Source organism: Panthera onca, chromosome E2 (assembly GCF_046562875.1).
Source record: "Panthera onca isolate mPanOnc1 chromosome E2, mPanOnc1 haplotype 2, whole genome shotgun sequence".
NCBI lineage: Eukaryota > Metazoa > Chordata > Mammalia > Carnivora > Felidae > Panthera > Panthera onca.
This window is the reverse complement of record NC_138353.1, coordinates 48,763,915-48,785,531: the sequence shown is the minus strand read 5'-3', so window position 1 is coordinate 48,785,531 and position 21,617 is coordinate 48,763,915. Positions and strand designations below refer to the sequence as shown.

At 39.4% G+C, this 21,617-nt stretch overlaps 1 protein-coding gene across 3 annotated transcripts in view; it reads left to right on the top strand.

The window, feature by feature from the left end:
• Positions 1–21,617, top strand: part of GLG1 (golgi glycoprotein 1) — a 149,712-nt gene that overhangs the window by 89,824 nt on the left and 38,271 nt on the right. For all 3 annotated transcript variants that reach the window (XM_060650141.3, XM_060650140.2, XM_060650139.2), the window contains exons 3-7: positions 9,233–9,319; positions 12,674–12,889; positions 19,075–19,278; positions 19,995–20,066; positions 20,976–21,159. In XM_060650141.3, coding sequence (XP_060506124.1) covers positions 9,233–9,319; positions 12,674–12,889; positions 19,075–19,278; positions 19,995–20,066; positions 20,976–21,159 — 763 coding nt within the window. The remainder of the gene's footprint in view (positions 1–9,232; positions 9,320–12,673; positions 12,890–19,074; positions 19,279–19,994; positions 20,067–20,975; positions 21,160–21,617) is intronic.

Here is a 21,617-nt window from a genome sequence, read left to right as displayed (position 1 = left end):
AAGATTGGGAATAAAATATCTGCCATAGGGGAAATCCCAGAAAGCAGCTTATCTGTGCCCTAGAACCCCAAAAGGCTTTGGGGGTTAGGAAGGATTTGACACTACTGAATAGGGGCCAAATAGTATACAGAAAACAGGAGAATTGACGTCCTTATAAAAAGAGAAGATTAGGACATAGACACAGAGGGAAGACCATGTGAAGATACAAAAAGATGATGGCCATCTACAAGCCAAGGAGAGAAGTCTCAGAAGAAATCAGTACTGCCAACACCTTGATCTCAGACCTCCAGACTCCAGAGTTGTGAGAAAATAAATCACTGTTGTTTAAGACACCAAGTCTGTGGTATTTTGATGGCAGTACTAGCAAAGTAATCCACTTTTGGGTCAGAATAGGATGCATTATAATTTTTCCCATTAAAGTTAATGGAACAAATTTTAAAAATTAAACAACTTTCCACCTAATAGGGAGTTCTGGAATGAGTTAGTGTTGTCAAGCAAGAGATAAGATTAGTTATGAACAGTTTTTAGGCCAATGCATTTGAAAATGTTTACCCAGTGAGCAAATTCCTAAAAAAACAAACTTAACCAAAACTAACACAGGAAGAAGTAGAAAATCTGAGTAACCTGTATTTACTTTAAAAAAATGAATCTGGGGGCGCCTGGGTGGCTCAGTCGGTTGAGCGTCCGACTTCGGCTCAGGTCATGATCTCACAGTCCGTGGGTTCGAGCCCCGCGTCGGGCTCTGTGCTGACCGCTCAGAGCCTGGAGCCTGTTTCAGATTCTGTGTCTCCCTCTCTCTCTGCCCCTCCCCCACTTGCACTCTGTCTCTCTCTGTCTCAAAAATAAATAAACATTAAAAAAAAAAAAAAAATGAATCTGGAGGTAAAAATCTTCCCATAAAGAAAACTCCAGGACCAGATGGATTTATTGTTTTGTTTTTGTTTTGTGTTTTTAAATAAACATTTAAGGAAAAAATAATACCAGTCAGTAATTAGAGATTACAATCACACCTGTCAGAATGACTGTTATCAAAAAGACTACAAATACCAAGTGCTGGTGAGGATGTGGAGCAAAGGGAATTCCCATGCACTGTTGGGGGGAATGTAAATTGGTGCAGTCACTATGGAAAATAGCATAGAGCTCCTCAAAAAATTAAAAATAGAGCTACCATACGATCCAGAAATTTCACTTTTGGGTGTTTATTCCAAGAAAATGAAAACACTGACTTGAAAAGATACGTGTACCTTCATGTTCATTACGGCATTACAGTAGCCAAGACATGGAAACAACTTAAGTGTCCATTGATGGATGAATGAATAAAGAAAATGTGATATATATACAGTGGACTATTATTCAGCTATAAAAAAGTATGAAATCTTGCCATTTGTGACAACATGGTGGGACCTTTGAAAGGCATTATGCTGAAGTGAAATAATGCTAAACATTATGGGTTTTTTTGTTGGTTTTTTTTTTTTTTTTAACATTATGTTAAAGTGAAACCCAGTGAGCTCTACTGAGTGCCTGGCGAAGCCTCCTGTCCCTGCCTCTTCTTTCCTGCTGGAGGTGGGGATCAGGCCAGGCAGGCTAGTTGTGGGTGTTTGGGACAGGGGCTGTCTTTTAAATTTTTATATTGTTGGGGTGCCTGGGTGGCTCAGTCAGTTAAGCATCCAGCTTTGGCTAGGGTCATGATCTCACGGTTTGTGGGTTTGAGCCCCATGTTGGGCTCTGTGCTGACAGCTCAGAGCCTGGATCTTGCTTAGGGTTCTGTGTCTCCTTCTCTCTCTGCTCCTCCCCCACTCGTGCGCTATCTCTGTCTCAAATATTAAATTTTTTCTTAAATTTTATATTGTTGTTTTTATTATTTGTAATTTGAACCCAGGGACTTGCACAGTTGTCGTCTTCCACCCAGAGGAGGAAGATCCGGGCGCTGCCTTCCCTCTTGTTGGCGGGGAGTTGGGGGACCTGGCACCTCAGCAGCCACCAAGACTGAGAGTCCATCCTGGCCTGGGCCAGAGCCGGGGAACTGGTACCCCCCCCAAACCCACCTGGACTCTCTGACCTCTGGGAGCCAAGCCGGCTCCTGTGTCAGCCCTCAGGGTCTCGCTTTCCAGACCCTGCCCCACAAGGCCTACTGGCCTCTGGACTGTTCCTGCAGGAGCCCCACCCTCCCCCAAGGGCTGTCTGCAAAGGCCTGTAGCCCCAGTAGTGCCCTGACCCCTTCTCCTCCACCCTTGGGCAGGGATAGAGTAAATGTTTGTATGGATTTCTTTTAAAAAAAGAACAAAAACAAAAACACTGGATGCTCCCTCTTCTGTGCTGAATCTAAATAAATTTAAAAATTAAATAAACTAAGCTCATAGTTACAGAGAACAGATTGGTGGTGGTTAGGGGAGTGGGACAAAGGATGAGAGAAATGAGTGAACTGTTTTTTGGTGGTTCAGTTTGTTTTTCTTTTTAATTTAAGTGACTTTTAAAATAGAAATTATGCCATAAGATAAAATACAACATAACTATCGGATGGATAAATTTGAGATAAGCCATTTAAAAAAAAAAAAGGAAAAAGGAAGGGTACCTGCCTGGCTCAGTTGGAAGAGCATGCGACTCTTGATCTCCAAATTCGTGAGTTCAAGCCCCACATTGAGTGTAGAGATTACTTAGATACATAAATCTTTAAAAAAGGAAAAAAAAGAAAAATGGGTAAGATAGTTGAACATCCATTTCCTAAAGATGATGGTTGAATGACCTATAAATACATGAAAAGGTACTCAACCTCATTAGTAATCAGGGAAATGGAAATTAAAACCTCAGTGATTCACCATTAGATAAATTGCCAGAATTGTAAAGACGGATGGTATCAGTACCAAGGATTGATGTGACTATGGAATAAGGAAATTTTCATGCATCGATAGTGATAATGTAAATTAGTATAACTACTTTTGAAGCTGCTTAGCATTTACGTACTAAAGCTGAACATAAGCATAATACATGATACAACCATTTCACTTCCAGATATTTATTAACTCAACAGGAATGTTTGTGTGTCATTTCAAGAATGTTTATAGCAGCTTATTTTAATAGTCCTGTGAGTGAAAGGTTAATAAAACCCTTTCCCTTTCCTCGTGAGAATTTGAATTCTACTCACTATGTAACTCAGATCTCTGGTGGTCTGGTAGTAGTAAAATACTGACTAAGATTTAAGGCAGTATAGGTCATGATGAAAATGATCCTAAATGGTACATTCTGTTTGGACCCGAAAGAACTGTAAGTGAATTGTAATTACTCGATAGGGGTGCCGTACTTGGGGCTTCCCTGAAGCGGTGACTCATACCTGAGTGTGTCCCTTGCAGAGACCCTGAAAACTTTGCCCAGAGGGTTGTTATAAGAGATAGTGGTTCCCACGGGGCATGAGTCTTCTAAGCCAAGGCTCCTCCCTGTGCCCGTTGCGAGTCTTTTCTTCTCACACCTGAGCTGTTATCTGGAGAGAACACACAGATGACTAAGCCGACTGCCGCCAGGGTTTCCCTGGCGCAATTGATGACAGTGTGTGGTTCCTGTCTGGTTCCTGTCCTGTCACCTGTGTTCTCTGGTGACAGTGTGTGGTTCCTGTCTTTTATCTAGCCTACTCCTTTGCACAGAACTCCACGCTCCAACTGCTGACTTCACATTTTTACTCTGCCTCATAGTCCTTTCTAGAACCAAACTCTCTACTTTTCCAGTTAGAGATTGGGGATTAATTGGTAATGACCATGGAGAAAAATAGGCCCATGAAATAAATGACTGTTAACTCTGTGACAGACTATAAGTGGAAGGAATGAAATAATAATGTTCTCTATAGCTCAGCATGTATACTTTTGTATAGCATCACTAATGTAAATACTCACCATCTGACATTATCATTTAACTATACTGGGAGAATTGGGATCAGGAAGAAGTATATAGAAGTTCATTCCTTGTCTTTTACCATATAAAGTTTTATAGAATATTACAGAATATCTAAAACTAACAAATCAAGAAATAGCAGTTAATTAGGTAGTTTAAAATTGTAGAGGTAATTTCTGTAAAAAAAAAAAAAAAAATCAGCAAAAGGAATTTGAAATATTTGTCTCTGGGGAGTTGGTAGGACTTCAGAAAAGGACTTGTCCGGAAACTGCTTGTTTTGATTTTTTAACTACTTATTCAACTAAACAAGATTTAAAAGTTGTAAGATGAATGGAAGAGGAAGTGGATAAAATGAGCTATACTTTTCAAGGAGCTTGGCTGTGAAGGAAGCTTTTTGCTTCACCCTCCACACCCAAAACTTGTCATTATCCCAAATACCTCGGATACATTGCATCTTCTCCCAGCCAGCAGTACATGGCTTTTAACTGGTCTGCTAACCTCCCCTCGTCTTGCCCTTCTCTGCACTGTGACCAGAGTTAAGCTTTTGAGTTCTCTGGTTAAAATTGTTGATTAGCTTCCCATTTCTTGTAAGGTAAAATACGCATTCTTTAATGTGATCTCTAATACACAGTGTGATCTGACCCCTGCCTGCAACCTGCCAGCCCCAGCTTTCATCCCTCAACTGCAGCCGTTCTGAACTGTGGATGTCCCCAGAAGTTATTATTGCGCTCTCTGTGCTCTCTAGCTTTGTACTCCTAGAACCCCAATCTCCCACCTGACAAAATTCCTTCTTATTCTTGGGGATCAAGCCCAGTATAACTTGGTCTTTGCTTCCCACACCTGCCCTTCCTCCACATTCACTGAGCTGTATTCTTCCTTTGTATTCCCATAATATCTTCTGCATGCATCTGGTATCAGATTTATCACTATATATATATACACATGTATATGTATATGTATATATATATACATATATATATACATATATATATACATAATTATTTTCTTCTCAGTCTGACTCTTTCAAATCTTTTGGCTCCTGTGGTTGAGCTCCTTGAATGCCGAGACGGTGGCTTTTTTCCTTCATTCTTCTCAATTTTGTCACCTAGCTGGATTCCAGATTATAGCAGTTACTCAATATGTGTCTGGGTGAGGGAGATGGGTATGTAGATGAATTAAAAGTGAACATCTTATGTTTAAGAAAGTTGAAGCTGAAATGCATTCTGCTAACTGATAGCACTTATTGTCAGTTGCACTTATTTTTCTTAGTTGATTATAACCACTCAGGAGAGGACATTTGTCAAGTATGGTATGAGTAATCCACTGTCAGTAATGAAGTGTGCAATGTGTGTTTTCTAGAGGAAAAGATACTGGTGGCTTCGTGTGCTAAATTCCCTTTCTACTTAGAGTAATAATCATTACTAGGTCATGTTAAAAATAAAAGAGCAGGGGGTGCCTGGGTGGTTCATTTGGTTAAATGACTCTTGATTTTGGCTCAGGTCCTTATCTCACGATTCGTGGGTTCATGCCCCAAGGAGGGCTCTGTGCTGACAGGGTGGAACCTGCTTGGGATTCTCTCCATCCCACCCACCCCCCCATCTCTCTCTGCCCCTCCCCCTTCAAATAAATAAACTTTTTTTTCTAAATGTTTGTTTCTTTTTGAAAGAGAGAGCACGAGTAAGGGAGGGGCAGAGAGAGAGGGGGGTGGGGATAGAGGATCCAAAAGTGGGTTTCGTGCTGACAGTAGCAAGTCCCTTGTGGGGATTGAACTCAATCTCATTGAACCATGAGATCATGATGTAAGCCAGAGTCATGCTCAACTGACAGAGCCACCCAGGTGCCCCAATAAATAAACTTTAAAATATAAAAGAGCAGGAAATAGATTAATGGTTGCCAAAGAATGGGAGCAGGAAGGATGAGGAGTGACAAAGTGAGTGTAGGGTTTCTGTTTGGGGTGATGAGCGTGTCCTAGAATTAGAAAATGGTGATGTTGTACCACCTCTGAATACACTGAAAACCACTGAATTGTACACTTTAAAGTGGTGGCTTTTATAGTATGTGAATTCTTTCTCAAAGTAAAAGAAAGAAAAATAAAGGATGAGGGGTGCCAAATTAAAAGTTAAAGACATTTCAGAAGATCTAAGTGATTATTTAAATGGCTTTGACAAAAAATCAGTTTCTAGCCCATCATAGGACATCTGAGTTTGCATAAAAGTAAGGAAGCAATCTGTGGTTTGTATTTTATAATTTTTCTGTCATTTCTTGCTGTTTACTCTAAATCCTTGAGCTATCAGACAGCTTTTCTTGCTTGCTTGCTTGTTCTTTCCTTCCTTCCTTCCTTCCTTCCTTCCTTCCTTCCTTCCTTCCTCTCTTTGTCTTTCTGTTTTCTTCTTTCTTTCTCTCTCTCTTTCTCTCATTCTTTCTTTCCCTCTTTCTCTTTCTTTCTTTCTTTCTTTCTGAAAGAAATGGCATTGAGTCAGCTACAAGTCACTCAATAAGGAGGGAAATTTTTAATCTATCTTTGGTTAGATATACATACAGAATATTAGAATGTTCTTAATGTTAAAAGAAGAGTGTTGCTTTAATTTTAAAATATAAAATTTAATGACCAAGTAGTATGGACTGAATTAATAGATAATTGTAAAATGTGTTTGTCTAAATTCTGACCTTGTCTTTTGATTCACTGGATTCATCTTTGCTTGTGAGGAACCAGGAGGCCCAAGATTTCTTCAGTTAGAGCTAAGCTTCTGTTATACCCCTTCTCAGTTTGGCCTCATATGTCCTGTTGTTTGAACTTGTCACTCATAATGGTATAAGTTTGTTCTTTTGTATATCTATTAAACAAATATTTGTTGATACCTATGTGTTCCATCATTCCCTCTTCAGGGCACTGGGCATACACTGTGCTGAACAAGGCAGAAGTTCGTCCTCTTAGAGATTTTGTTATAGATGGTGGCCAGATTCTACTCCTTTTTTTTTCTAAAAACTCACTTATTGATGAGAGTCGAGAGATTAGAGCTTTTTGCTGGCTTTTTTTTTTTTTTTTTTTTGCGAGAAGAGGAGCAGAAATCCCACTCATTTTTCATGTTTTATTTATTCACAAAATTTTCTTTAGTATTCCTATACAGAATTAACTGCTTATTTCTGTATTGTTCCTAACACAGGTTATATAAGACTGTTCTCGGGGCGCCTGGGTGGCGCAGTCGGTTAAGCGTCCGACTTCAGCCAGGTCACGATCTCGCGGTCCGTGAGTTCGAGCCCCGCGTCAGGCTCTGGGCTGATGGCTCGGAGCCTGGAGCCTGTTTCCGATTCTGTGTCTACCTCTCTCTGCGCCCCTCCCCCGTTCATGCTCTGTCTCTCTCTGTCCCAAAAATAAATTAAAAAAAAAAAAAAAAAAAAAAAAAAGACTGTTCTCCTTCTAAAAAGCAGATCTGGTCATGTCATTCCCTTTCCCTTTAGTGACTCCCTGTTATTCTCAGGTTGGAGCTCAGACATAGCTTATTAGGGGTTTATGATCTGGCCTTGGGCTGCCTCTCCAGAGTCAGTCTTCCACTGGACTCGCGTTCCTCTGGCATGCCCTGCATCACTTTCAGCGAGCTTCTGTGCATCCTGTTTCGTTTACCTAATAAAATAGTCTTCTCCTTACCCCTTTACTATGGCTAACTGCTTGTGTTTCAGGTTTTGTCTTAGATAGCACTTTCTATGGTAAACTTTACTGGACCAAATGCCCCAACGCAGTCTCGGGTACTCCTTCCCTGTACTGTTGTGGTACGTTGTGTTGCTGTTAATCAAATACTTGCAGTACTTTGCCATTGACCATAGCCACCACTGGACAGTCTTTGTCTTTCTCCTCTTGTTTTAACTTCCAGCTCCTAAAACGGTACATACTCAGAACATTTTTTTCTATTTCCTGTAATAGCCTATGAAGACCTTGAGTTTAGACTTGTGTGGTAGATCATAAGTGCTAACCAGATGTTTGAGTGAATCAGTGAGTGATTGAGTGCATTGTTTAGTCTTGGAATATAGGAGAAAGACTTGTGAACTGCTTCTCCCTCCCCCAATCTCTCCATTTTCAGCATCCTACAAAGTCCCTGCTCTGTCTCTCCAGCTGAGCCTAGAATAAGGGATCCTTTTGGCTACTTTTCAGAAAATGAGTCATATATTGGAAAAATTTTAAGTAAAGCTGCAAAGCTAAGGTAATATTAAGCCCTCACCTGTGAACAGTAATGGCTTTAGATATTTTGCAGTTTAAAACATGTTAAAACAGTTGTGTAAAGTAGACCTTATGGTGTGTATGTCAAGACAAGGTAGAATTTTAAAGGAATAAAGATAGGAAAGGAATTTTAAAGGAATAAAGGAAACTAGATTCTGGGCATCTCTCCTTCATAAAACTGATCTATGAAAGCACCGTGGATTGTGAAATCTGCAACTAAAGCTACCAAATCTCAGCTTCAGGGTTATACTTTTAATAGGCTTAATAAAATTTAGCTTGTACAACTTTATTAATGTTTTCTCTGAAAACCTTACCAGAGATACTAATTGCAGTTTTTCTTGACTTAAAAAAAATTGTTCTTAAGTGAAAAAATAAACAAGTATGTCTGAGTGGTAATATTTTATTTTGTCTGCACATTTTTTTAAATGTTTATTTATTTTGAGTGAGAGGGTGAGCAGGGGAGGGGCAGAGAGAGAGGGAGACACAGAATCTGAAGCAAGCTCCAGGCTCTGACCTGTCAGCACAGAGCCCGACATGGGGCTTGAACTCTCAAGTCGAGCTGTGAGATCATGACCTGAGCTAAAGTGGGACCAACTGAGCCATCCAGGTGCCCTTGTCTGCACATTTTTTTTAAAGAGAGAGAGAGCATGTGTGCATGTGCCTACGTGAACCGGGGAGGCCCAGAGAAGAGAGACAGAAAACCCAGCAGGCTCTAAGCCATCAACACAGAGCCTGATGAGGGGCTCAGACTCACCAACTGTGAGATCATGACCTGAACCAAAAGTAAGAGTAGGACACTTAAGCAACTGAGCCACGCAGGTGCCCTCATTTTTTTTCCCTTTTATCTGTAAACAAAATGACATTTTTATCTTACTTTTCTTTTTCTTTTTTTTTAAAGATATAATTTTTTTAAGTCATCTCTACCCAACGTCGGCTCAAAGTCACAACCCCAAGACCAAGAGTTGCATGCTCTACTGACTGAGCCAGCCAGGCACCCCTCTTACTTTACTTTTCATTAACTGAATATGCTTTTATCTGACTCTGTGTAATGGACTTTTGTCACTTACGGTAACCATTGATGGAAAATTTCATACTATTTTAACTGCAGTGTTTTGTTTGTTTTTTTTCTCTTATACCTAGTTGTTGTGGAATTACAAGCTGAATCTAACTACAGACCCCAAATTTGAATCTGTGGCCAGAGAGGTTTGCAAATCTACCATATCAGAGGTAGGTTGTGACAGAATTTTGTGGGTATTTAATGGCTTAGAAGAGAAAATTACATCTGTTGACCAGACGAGTCATTAAGGGAGGAATAACTGACTCAGTTACTTTACTTTTCTTGGAATTCACACCTACATTGTCTGAGAGAGGCCACTGCAGTGGGGAGTATAACTAGCCTCCTGTATTCACCTACAGTTACAGTAGGACGCTATTGATTCAGACACATTGGAAATCAGGCTCCGTTGGTCCCCAGATGGAGGACACAACTGCCTCTGTCATCAGTGCTGCGGTCACACTTTTTACAATCTGCTGATGTCTGAAGCATATCAAAATGGTCTCCCCAAGAGGCTTATCAACGTTTCTGAGTTACACGTTTGGATCAATTGGACCACAGAGGCATATGCTTCAAATAATAGGAGTTAGCATTAAAAAGGTTTGTGGAAGGATTGTGTATGTTGTTTTAGTTAGATGTTGAGTATAAAAATAAAAATAATGAAAATAGTATAGCATTGTATGGGTGCTAATTGGGGAAACTTTTCAACTGTCTTGGTTCAACAGATGATATTAGTGAAAATTGTGGTATTGAAATTTTTATTTTATTTTTTGGCATCAGTGATAGGAATTTCAAAAAGCCAGAGATTTCTGCATACTGAAGTATAAGAATCACAAAGAACAGTTGCTGTTTTTCCACCTCAAGTTAATAATTGTACATTTTGCAACATCTAGATCTGCCCTCAAACTACCCTACTGATGACTCAATTCAGGACCACTTTCTTAGCTCTAAGGGTTCTTAGCAGGACCACCCTCTTCCAACCAGATAAGCCCTCAGCTTTGTTCCTCAATTACATCATTACGGGACCCTGTTTAGAATCTGTTTGCTTCCTCACACCTTCTAATACTGGATCTGATATGTTTTATTCTTTTAAAGCAGTTAGCCTTCTTCATAGTTACCTTGGGGCTTCAGAACAGAATAGCGTATCTTTGAAAACATTGGGCTTCGGCTTTAGTATTACACACCTCATAGTCCCTTAGCTAGCTATATGGTTAGCTGTTTATACCACTTTGATTGCCTTGTGGAAATTTTGCCCAGAGTCTCTGCATATTCATCAGAATAATTTCACTCTTGGCTGGCTTATAAAAGATATATATACGTATAATTGGTTTTCTTATAATGGGTATGTAATAATGGTTCTCTTGTAACCTTTTGGGGTGTTGTGGTTTTGTCAAAGATTTCAAGTAAAAACTGGAATTTATCCCTCCCTAGAAGGGAGATTATACTGGAATCAGGAAAATTAAAATCAGGAAGAACCTAATTGCCAACAAAATGTTTTATTCTGCATCTCTCTCCTATCTTCTTTCTTGCAATCCTATTTGCAAGGAGAAAAACAGCATCACAAGAATACCTGCAAATTGCAAACCCAACTTATTTACTCTGTAGTTGAAGCAAATACTGCTCGCTTCCTGCTTTCCTCCTGCTTCATGTCAAAAACAGAGTGACAGCAGCATTTTTCTAATGGCACCTTATGAATCTGCTCCCCAGCCGCTTCAGAGTTTACTCCCATTCATAAATATGTTGATGATTTATTGCGGTTCTTGCTGTTAATCTTAGAAATTTTCCTTCTGTCTTATTAAACTTCTAACCAATGGAATGGCTGAAGGAAAGCATAATCTTCTGAATCAAACACCATGCCCTATTGTAACTGGTGGTGAACTAAAATACAAATAGGTACTCAGTCTCTGTGCTTCAGTAAAATCTCAAGTGATTAAAGCTAAATACACATTTATTTTCTTATTGGGGCTCCAGTTCAAAATGTGCTCCTGGCTTTTCTTCAGATTTATAAACTTGATTGCCCAGTATAAGGGCTGTATTGAACTCTTGCACTTTATTCAGTTTTAAAACCCAGGTGTCTGCCACTGGTTTTGTGTTCTTACACAGGCTTTTCGTTGGTTGAATTACAAATGCCTTCCTTTCACTTTTGAAACTTTTGTTTTACTCAAAACAAAACAAGCCTTTTTCCTGGAAATACATTCATGACCCTCTTTTTTAGGCATCTCCCAAAAAAAAAAAAACAAAAACAAAAAAACAAAAAACCTCAGGGTTAAGTTGAAAGAGTTGCATTCATCTTGATTGTTGAAGGTCTCTGCTGCCTCTTGAAGCCAGAGTTAGACTATTTACTTAAATTCTCAAGTTTGCTTCTTTAAAAGTAAACAGTCTTCTGTCTTGAACAGAGTGTCTGACTTGATCTGGATTTGATACAAGAATTAGACATGAAGAGACCTAGTGGGCTATAGGATGATGTGTGTGTGGTGTATTTGTTTTGCCCTCTATACATATTTACGATAAGTGTGATAGTAGAGAATGGTCTCTATTGGTTTCAAAAAACCAGTAAAACATTCTCTTCCCATTTATAGTAAAAATAAAAATTTACATTTGGGCCCCTTACTCTTGTCGAAACTACCATTTTTGTTTGTTTTTAATTTCTTCAAATGCAGTAGGATTTTTGCAAACAACTTTCCCCATTTTATAATTCAAGCTTACAACCCTATAAGTAGATTTTACTCTTTTAGGACTGAATTTCAGCATTTTTTGGCTAGTTTGCTTCATTAGCACTTGTGGTTTGGGGTGCACTTTGCAGGAACAGTAACCATGTGGAATTACTCTGTGCTTGATCCTCTAGAACATGTTGTCTAAACCACCCAAATTAGATTTGCAGTGGCCTTCCCCTTCTCAGACTTTTTGCCAGACTGCACTGAGCATCATTTTAAACATGTTTGTGTTCCAGACCACAGTGGCGAAGCTGGGACTCTACTAAAGTTCAAAAACACATGTCCAAATCCACAGTTAATTCAGAACACATTAATGTCATATCAAGAAGTAATATTATGCCTTCCTGCCTCCCTCCTTTTGGCCATTAGTTTTCCCTGACAGTAATGGTTTGCTGTGTAGCTTGACTTGGGACATGGTACTAGACTTCACTTCTGCACCTGTTTTCCAGACCTGTTTCCCAGATTAATCTCACTGTCCATTGTCTTCTTTGCGTGGATAAAGGAACTTTTCAGTACAGCCATTCTGAAGCTGTAGATGTTAGAAGCTCTTTTTATTTATATCTCAATAAAGCTGAAATTGTAAAAATTTCTTGCAAAACACATTTCGCGGGTATTTCCTAGAGAGTACAACGATCTGAATATGTCCGCCACTATTTTCTTTAAAATAAATGTATTTCTAAGTGTTTTCCTCTTTTTCTCCCAAATACAGAGATGGGAAATCAATAAGAAAATATCACACATTCTCTCTTTTATAAAAGTTACATGATAGGAAAATAAAATACTTGTGTAAAACAGCCACTTTCTTTGGAGCAGATTAAAGAATGTGCTGATGAACCAGTTGGAAAAGGTTACTTGGTTTCCTGCTTGGTGGATCACCGAGGCAATATCACTGAATACCAGTGTCACCAATACATCACCAAGATGACGGCCATCATTTTCAGTGATTACCGTCTAATCTGTGGCTTCATGGATGACTGCAAAAATGACATCAACATTCTGAAATGTGGCAGTATTCGGCTTGGAGAAAAGGTATCTACTATACTGGCTTCATCAAAGGGGTCCTGCAAACTTGATGAATGTAAAGTGTTGTATAACTGGCACGGGAAAAATTTAGGGCTGGAGATGGCCTTGAAGTAGAGGTCCAGACAGCCCTCAGATCTAAGGCTCGTTAACCTGTGAATGCATTTCGTTTGTTTGTGTTTCAGTACTGTGTGGGGAAGCAGAGGAATTAATATCAGCCAAGAGTAGTGTCATCTTCAAAATACTAAACCACTTGCCGGGTACCTGTATTGTTCCTTGCCAGAGCATTTTGTCGTCTGTAGGCAAAGTGGTTGGATTAGAAGAGACTTGAATTTTCTAACATTTCTCTGCAAATACCTTATTGCTGCTATAAAAAAAAAATTACTTAGTAAGCATACTGCTACAAAAGAAGATATTTAAATATTAGAAAAGTTTAAGGTACATAAAGGTACTTTGGGCTTCTGACAAGAAAGGTACTCTATAAATGTGATCTGTTGTTATCTTTCTCTCAAAAGAACTAGTTTTAGTAAAGATAGGAAAGAAAATAACTACCTAGCTAATTTCTTCTTTCTTAATTATATCTGGTCTTCCTTTTGTTCCTATGAATCTGTTGTCCAGGGGGTCATAATGGAGGTTTGGCCAGGTTTATTCTGAAGTTGTTGGCTCAGCAAAATGAAGGAAACTCCTGAGAAGTAACAGCTGCCGAGGGAGAGGTGGTCTGAGGCATATGTCTGGCATCAGCTATTAATTGCCACTGCTCATTAATCTGCTCTTTAGGAAATAGGATAGAAAATAAAACCCCTTTGTCGCTTTGCCCTCTATTTGTTCATTGTCCCGTGGTTTGCGGGCTTCTGTCACTGACCAAGGGGGCCTGGTGTTAGAATGCCAGAGCTGCACACACCAGTTCAGTGGAAGCTTTTAGTGCTGGTTCTTACCTGGCTGTCACCAAATAACTTTTCCTTCCCACCAGCACAGGGCTCTGGCCCTTTCACAGGGCACCTCTGAGTCAGTCTTGAAAGTGCTGTGAATTTGGCGTACAGCTTTTGGCAGCTAAAGAAAGGCCAGTTTTAATCAAGAAGGCAGATTTTTTTCCTTCCCAGCAGACTCTAGAAATGGCACAAAAGCACTTAAGCTACCCTAATTATTCAGGAAGCGCCTCTGCCTTTATTTAGGGTGTGAGCGATTATTTCCAGTTCCATATCTCACTCTTTTTAAAATCTTCACGTAAGTGTCCTAGACACATTTTTTTAGGAATCAGTGATGACACTTTTCCATATTTGTGATTAGTGGTCCACACCGTAGAGTAGACCATTACGATTCATCTCTCTTTGTAGTAGTTTTTCCTTTTGACACCAAGGTAGTTGCTGTTTAGCGTCCCTCCCCCTGGCAATCTGAATTGTCAGAATAAAACCTGCTTTCAACTGCATATATGAGTTACTAAGTTTCAGTGACTGAGACGATCGCAGAACACAGTAGTACTAGAGCCCAAAGACAGGACAGTGAGGACTATTTGCCCAGCTTTGTTAAAATAACAGAAACACTTCTATGGATCATCAGGCTGCGCATTTTTGTCATGGTTATCTTTTGCCATGCCTACTGCTTAGGTGAATTTCTGTTTATATCAGATCCCTATCCTAGCATCAAAGACTTTCTTCTGTATTTCGAGGACAAGAAGATAGATTCACACCTGCACTCGAAAAAGCATGCTCGCTCCTATATAATCCACTCTGGTACTGCAGCCAAGTTTAAAAAGGAGGGAGGCAGGTCTTTAGCCTTTCTTGGCTTTTCTAAATGGTAGTTTCCTTTTCTGAAGCCAGTTATTTAGATATGCAGATTATCCTGAAAATTAATGAATCAGCTTCTGACCACAGAAGAAAATAGGCTCATCAGTTTCATATTTGCCAATGAAGCTTGCAAATTCCTCTGTGACTGGCTTTGAACTGACTTCCTCCAATGGTCAGAGGAAAGGGGTCATGGTTAATCTGTACCCTGCCTCTGTATGAATATAGAAAAGTCATGATTTTAAAACTATTATTTTTTTCAAAACGTTAGTATATATAAATTTGAGAACAAAGATTATGAATTTTTTTATAATGTTTATTTTTTGAGACTGAGAGAGCATGAGCAGGGATGGAGAAGAGAGAGAGGGAGACAGAGTCTGAAGCAGGCTCCATGCTGTCAGCACAGAGCCCGATGTGGGGCTTGAACTCACAAACCACAAAGACCATGACCCGAGCCGAAATCAAGAGTCGGATGCCTAACTGACTGAGTCACCCAGACGCCCCAACAAAGACTATATATTAATAACATTTTTTTCTGAACAAACACAGTTAAAATGAAAGGGCAGATCATCTGAAGAAAAAGTACGGTGTATCATCCATTATAGGAACTTAATTAAAGAAATGTGCCACATTATTACTACTTTTAGACTTTTCATTCAGTAGTTAAATAATTTTATCATTCCCTGCTTTTAACCAACTACTTTGAACATGTTTGGACGGTCTTTTTCTCTCTTTGTCTAGTAAGGAAGATCACAGAGGACACCAAAATATTGAAATAGAGAATGGTTTATAGCAGAAATGAAAACTGAGTTCTTCCCTACCTTTTTGAGATTAATGTTATTTTTCTCTGTTCTTAACAAAAAAAAAAAAAAGGACAAGGTTTATGGGGAAGAAAAGATACTACCTATCAAATTGCTAAAAACTGATCAGGACACTTAGCAGTAGTTTTAAGACCTTTGTCTCACCACAGAACTTTTAAAGTTTCATTTTAAGTCCATTAGCAAGATCATTTGTTTCTCAGTGTTAAGCCTATATATTAGTAACGTAACCTTTTTTAACCTAAGTAATTTTATTTTCCTGTCAATGGTGTGCCACTGTGCAGTTTTCCTCCCTTGCTTTCATTCTTATTCTGGAATTAGCCATACAGTCTTCTTTTCAAATATTTACATACATTTCAGTTATAAAAGTAAAACGGGCTAGACTGAAAAGCTCAGAGCCTCTGGGGAACCAATAAGAATACTTGAAATATCTTTATTTGAAAAAATTGTCTATCTAAAGTTAAGATGAATGAAAACCTCTAATGGAGATGATGTTATAGCCCAGTACCAATATGTGGTGCTACAATTGCTATAATTATGATTAAATCTTAGATTCCTTAGGGGGTCTTAAACCCAGATGCTGCTGCCTTTATTTAAATCCAAGAAGAAGCAAATGGAACCATTAGGAAATATAACAGCCCTAAATAGATAATCTTACTGATGGCACATTTAAAACCATTACAAACCCTGAGTATACAGGGAAACACTTAAGACTCATTACACGGAAGTCATTTCTTTACCCTGTGACCCAAGACTAAAGACTAAATATAAATCAAGAGTTGACTCTCAGGGGGCGCCTGGGTGGCTGAGTCGGTTAAGCGTCCAACTCTTGATTTCAGCTCAGGTCATGATCTCACGGTTTCATGAGTTCAAGCCCCGTGTTGGGTTCTGTGTGCTGACCATCCAGAGCCTGCTTGAGATTCTCTTGTGTCCCTCTGTCTCTGCCCCTTCCCCGCGCACGCACACACGCATGCACACACACACACACACACACACTCTCTCTCTCTCTCTCTCTCTCTCTCTCTCTCTCAAAAAAAAAAAAAGAGAAAAGTTGACTATCAGATTATTATTTTCATGTTTATATGATTAAGACCTAGTTGCTAGCAGCCACCTAATTAAGTTAATGGGCTACTCAACTTTGGTAAAGGATCTTGTTTTGTTTTACAAAATAAAATCATGTTTATAATAATCTTTTATATACTCTGAATAGTAAGTGACTGAGGTTTCTGGCCAAGCCTTTGTTATCATAGGTTTGTTTCTCCTTTGGAAAGTGGAACATGTAGGCCTTGCTTAAATGGGCCCTAGTCAAACCTGAGTGTCACTCATGATTTAGGAAGAAAAAATGAGCCTTATTCCAGATTTCTGGGGTTTGTGTCAACTTTTCTCTCTGTCCTTATCTTTTTGTCACTTCTCTTGGAGTTCTGTTTACCTATTCAGAAGTGCTCTTTAAAAAACCTTCTTGGTCCTCTTGGGTTTTTAAGCATGGGATAGAATCATACAGCTAGTGAGCAAGGTTCAGGTACAGATAGAGAATAGGAGGCATGAGAATCTGCTAGTAGAGTGTGCTTCCAAATCTTTTTTGGGTCAGCACACCTTTTGAAAATTTAATGAAAACTGTGAACCCTCCTCAGGAAAAATCTACAACATCCACATACAGATTATAGGAATATCCTAGAACCCCAAGGTCTGGAAAAATAAATGATGGACTGTTAGCTAGGCACCTTCCCTTCTGCAACTCAAGACAAGTTGATAAACTCTAGGCCTGTATTTACTCCTCTGCACAAGAGGTACCACAGCTCTTACCCCTCTCCACAGCTATAATGGGAGACAACTTGGACATTTTTCTGGAAATAATTTAGAAATTAATGTGCTATATAGAACAAATCGCATTACAACAAAGTAGAAAAAAAAAACCACAATTTTTTTTGTTGAATTGAAATTTCGCTTAAAGTAGATGTTTCCCTGCTTGTTTTAGGAATCGTTTTATTATGTACAGATGATTTCATAGATATGGTATTTTACTCTAACAAGATTGTGTGTATAAATAAAAAATAGCGGGGCGCCTGGGTGGCTCAGTCGGTTAAGCGTCCGACTTTGGCTCAGGTCACGATCTCGCGGTCCGCGGGTTCGAGCCCCGCGTCAGGCTCTGGGCTGATGGCTCAGAGCCTGGAGCCTGCTTCCGATTCTGTGTTTCCCTCTCTCTCTGCCCCTCCCCTGTTCATGCTGTGTCTCTCTCTGTCTGAAAAATAAATAAAAGTAAAAAAAAAAAAAAAATTAAAAAAATAGCATATACTTCCTACTGCTTGGTTTGTTGTATTTATGGTTATACCTGTCACGTTTTTGAGCCATATCTTCAGAGTATAGCAGATTAGGACTCCTGAATAAAAAATATTTAGGGGAAATTTCTCATATTTTTAGTGAATGGATGCTTGTGGTTGCCATGGGGATGGTGCGATACACAATTAAAGATAATTGGATGGTTTTAGGAGAGCTCTCAAAAGCAGTTTGTATAAAAGGTGGTAATCTCATTAAATCTCATTAGGATAGGGGCGCCTGGGTGGCGCAGTCGGTTAAGCGTCCGACTTCAGCCAGGTCACGATCTCGCGGTCCGTGAGTTCGAGCCCCGCGTCAGGCTCTGGGCTGATGGCTCAGAGCCTGGAGCCTGATTCCGATTCTGTGTCTCCCTCTCTCTCTGCCCCTCCCCCGTTCATGCTCTGTCTCTCTCTGTCCCAAAAATAAATAAAAACCGTTGAAAAAAAAATTAAAAAAAAAAAAAATCTCATTAGGATAAATCCAAAACATCAAAGTGAGTATTACACTATAAATTGTACGTATTGGGGTCTTTGTGGACAGTATAGAGTAGAAAAATGAGAAGGAGGGTCTCTGTAACATCTTTTCTCAGTGGCTTTTGTGGTTTGCTTTTTTTTTTTTTTTTCCCCAACTTGACTATTGGGGAAATACCTCACCTTTGAGGTAGACGAACAGAGATTTCTGCAGTGTTATTTCAACATTGACATGAACCACAATCAGAACGTGGAGCTAATGTAAATTCTTAAAACTTTTCTGACATTTTAAACTTAAAGAATTCAGGTTTCTGTTTCTTTCTTTTTTTTAATGTTTATTTTATTTTTGAGAGAGAGAGAGAGCGAGAGCTTATGTGCGAGCTGGGGAGGGACAAAGAAGGAGGAAGACACAGAACCCGAAGCAGGTTCCAAGGCTCTGAGCTGTCAACACTCACAAGCCCGAGATCATGACCTGGGCTGAAGTCAGACACTTAACCAAGTGAGCCACCCGGGCACTCCCTCGGGTTTCTATTTCTAGTGCTAACTTAACTGTACTTAAATCTCCCAGGATCTCTCTTTCCATTTGTAGTGTGCAAGTATTCCATTGTAACAGAAGACTGTTGAGGACATTTTCTGTAACTTCCACAGTGTGGTTGGTTCCCAGGGTGGTTGGTTCCCACCTGATTTCTCAACAGAACGTGAATAAGCCAACTATATATTGAATTGAGAATTTTTTTTTTTAAAGCAAATGATGTTTATTTGAAACTCATTGTGGTGAGAGTTTTACAATATTAGTATCCTTGCTGTTTTAGGATGCACATTCACAAGGTGAGGTGGTATCATGCTTGGAAAAGGGCCTGGTGAAGGAAGCCGAAGAGAGAGATCCCAAGATTCAAGTCTCTGAACTCTGCAAGAAAGCCATTCTGCGGGTGGCTGAGCTGTCCTCAGATGACTTTCATCTAGACCGGCATTTATATTTTGCTTGCCGAGATGATCGGGAGCGTTTTTGTGAAAATGTGAGTCAGCTCAGAAACTGCTCTTCTCTTTAAAATATTTTTTAATACTTTAGTCCAAAACAAAATAAACCACACACTCTCCTGTGCACATAAGGCACTGAAAGGGAAGGTGGAGTTGGTCCCAGGATAACAGAGACTGATGGAATCCTATTCATACCTATTTCGTGGCTAAAACTACCATATTACATGTTATTTGTTTTGGGCTAAGATAAACAAAACAGCAGGTGGCTATCTTTTAAAATGAAATCCTTGATTGCTATCTGCAGACCTTCTAGAAAAACTTGCTAACACATGAAATGGAAGAGTCTCCATTCTTACAACAAAGAACTGAGAGTGACTTGTGTACATTTCCACCCTCTGCTGTTTTGAATAAGCAGTTTTAGCCATCAGAGCCACTGATTATGAGTTTTATTGGCTCCAACATAATGTAAGAAGAGACTGACAAGACACTTCTCTTGGTTCCCTGAGTAACATTATATCTGGGAACAAAGGACAGTAGCCAAGCATCATGGGAAATTTTTTTTCATCTTTCCTGCAATCACCATTTTCTTCCAAAGGCCACTAAATGTTATAAATGGCTGAGCCATTTGTTCAGAAGTGCTCACCATTCTAATAATTTAACAGGAGGTTCTGTATAAGGTTGTGGATAGGGCCCAGCATAACTACTCAGCTGATTGTTACCATCCTCATCATCATGTGTGTGTTCCATCTTACAGACGCAAGCTGGTGAAGGCAGAGTGTATAAATGCCTCTTTAACCATAAGTTTGAAGAATCCATGAGTGAGAAGGTCAGTATTATTTTGAAATACACCAGTATTTTATTCATTTCTTAAAGTTTTCTCAAATCCTCTCAAATAATATTCTTATAAACTCATTACCAGGATATAAATGATAAAGCTTACCCTTTTCAGAGGAGAGACACTTGGCTTTCAGTAGAGAACCAAAGCATATTTTGCTTAAGCCCAGAAAATGAAGCCTTGTGATATCTAGATACCGGGAAGCCAGTTGAGAATCAATTTTGGAAGTAAAGTTGGAGAATTTTGTATCACGGTCACATTGAAGCCAGCCTCACATACTCAGGAAGTTTAGGCTAACCAAACCAATGTGCTTTGCAGGTAATTAGCTATTTAATTTTTCGGCAGCTCTCATTAAGCATTCTCATTACCATTAGTCTGCTGTTCCTGGATAAATGCAAGAATCTTTTATGACTTTTAAAAGAATAATTATTCTTGGTTTTGCTCTCCTGCCATTTACTGTCATATGCAGCTGAAGAAATGTTTCATTTCAGTTGCTTATATAATTTACTATTGAATAATTATATTTTAAAAGCATAGAATGTAACTTACAGAGTGCTCTGTCAGTTGCCACTTTGATTCTTGTGAAATTTACTTTAGGGATATTGTTGAAGAGGAAAAGCATACTTTGTCAAGCTAATGTATTAGAATCTACCAAGTATGTTTTTAGGTACTGTTGCAGCAACAATCAGTAATTCACTGTAGAATTCCAAGGGTTTCTCCATCCACTTATCCCTGCCTCTTACCCCAGCACACTTGTGTTCACTTTTAGCCAAACTTAAAGGTAGGCATTTTGGTAACAACTGCAGTTGTTGACATACCCTTGACCGTGAGCCTCTGCTTGTATGTGTGAGCAGCCGAACCACCTGAGTGGTCTTACTCTTTGCTACACTCTTTATTCAGTGTCGAGAAGCACTAACAACCCGCCAGAAGCTGATTGCCCAGGATTATAAAGTCAGTTATTCATTGGCCAAATCCTGTAAGAGTGACTTGAAGAAATACCGGTGTAATGTGGAGAACCTTCCACGGTCTCGGGAAGCAAGGCTCTCCTACCTTCTGATGTGTCTGGAGTCAGCTGTGCATAGAGGTAAGAATTAATTTATTTTTCTCCTTTTCATTCCTTTTGGATTCACATTCTAGCGTCTCTTGTACACGTAAATGTTAATTTCCTCCTGTATTTGCCCTTCTGAGTTTACATGTGCCTTGTGACTCAGGAGCCTTTGTTTGCAAGCATAACTCCTGGAGCTGAAGGCTTAGTATCCCTAAGCCTTATTAAAGGCCTCTTTCTCTTAGCTCAATAATTGCCAATTTTGTTTTTCTTTACATGCCAACTTTTTTTTTTTTTTAAGATATATGTCTCAAATCCAAATAGTTTAATTTTAATTTTTTTTTTTTTTTTAATGTTTATTTTTGAGACAGAGAGAGACAGAGCATGAACGGGGGAGGGTCAGAGAGAGAGGGAGACACAGAATCTGAAACAGGCTCCAGGCTCTGAGCTGTCAGCACAGAGCCCGACGCGGGGCTCGAACTCACGGACCACGAGAT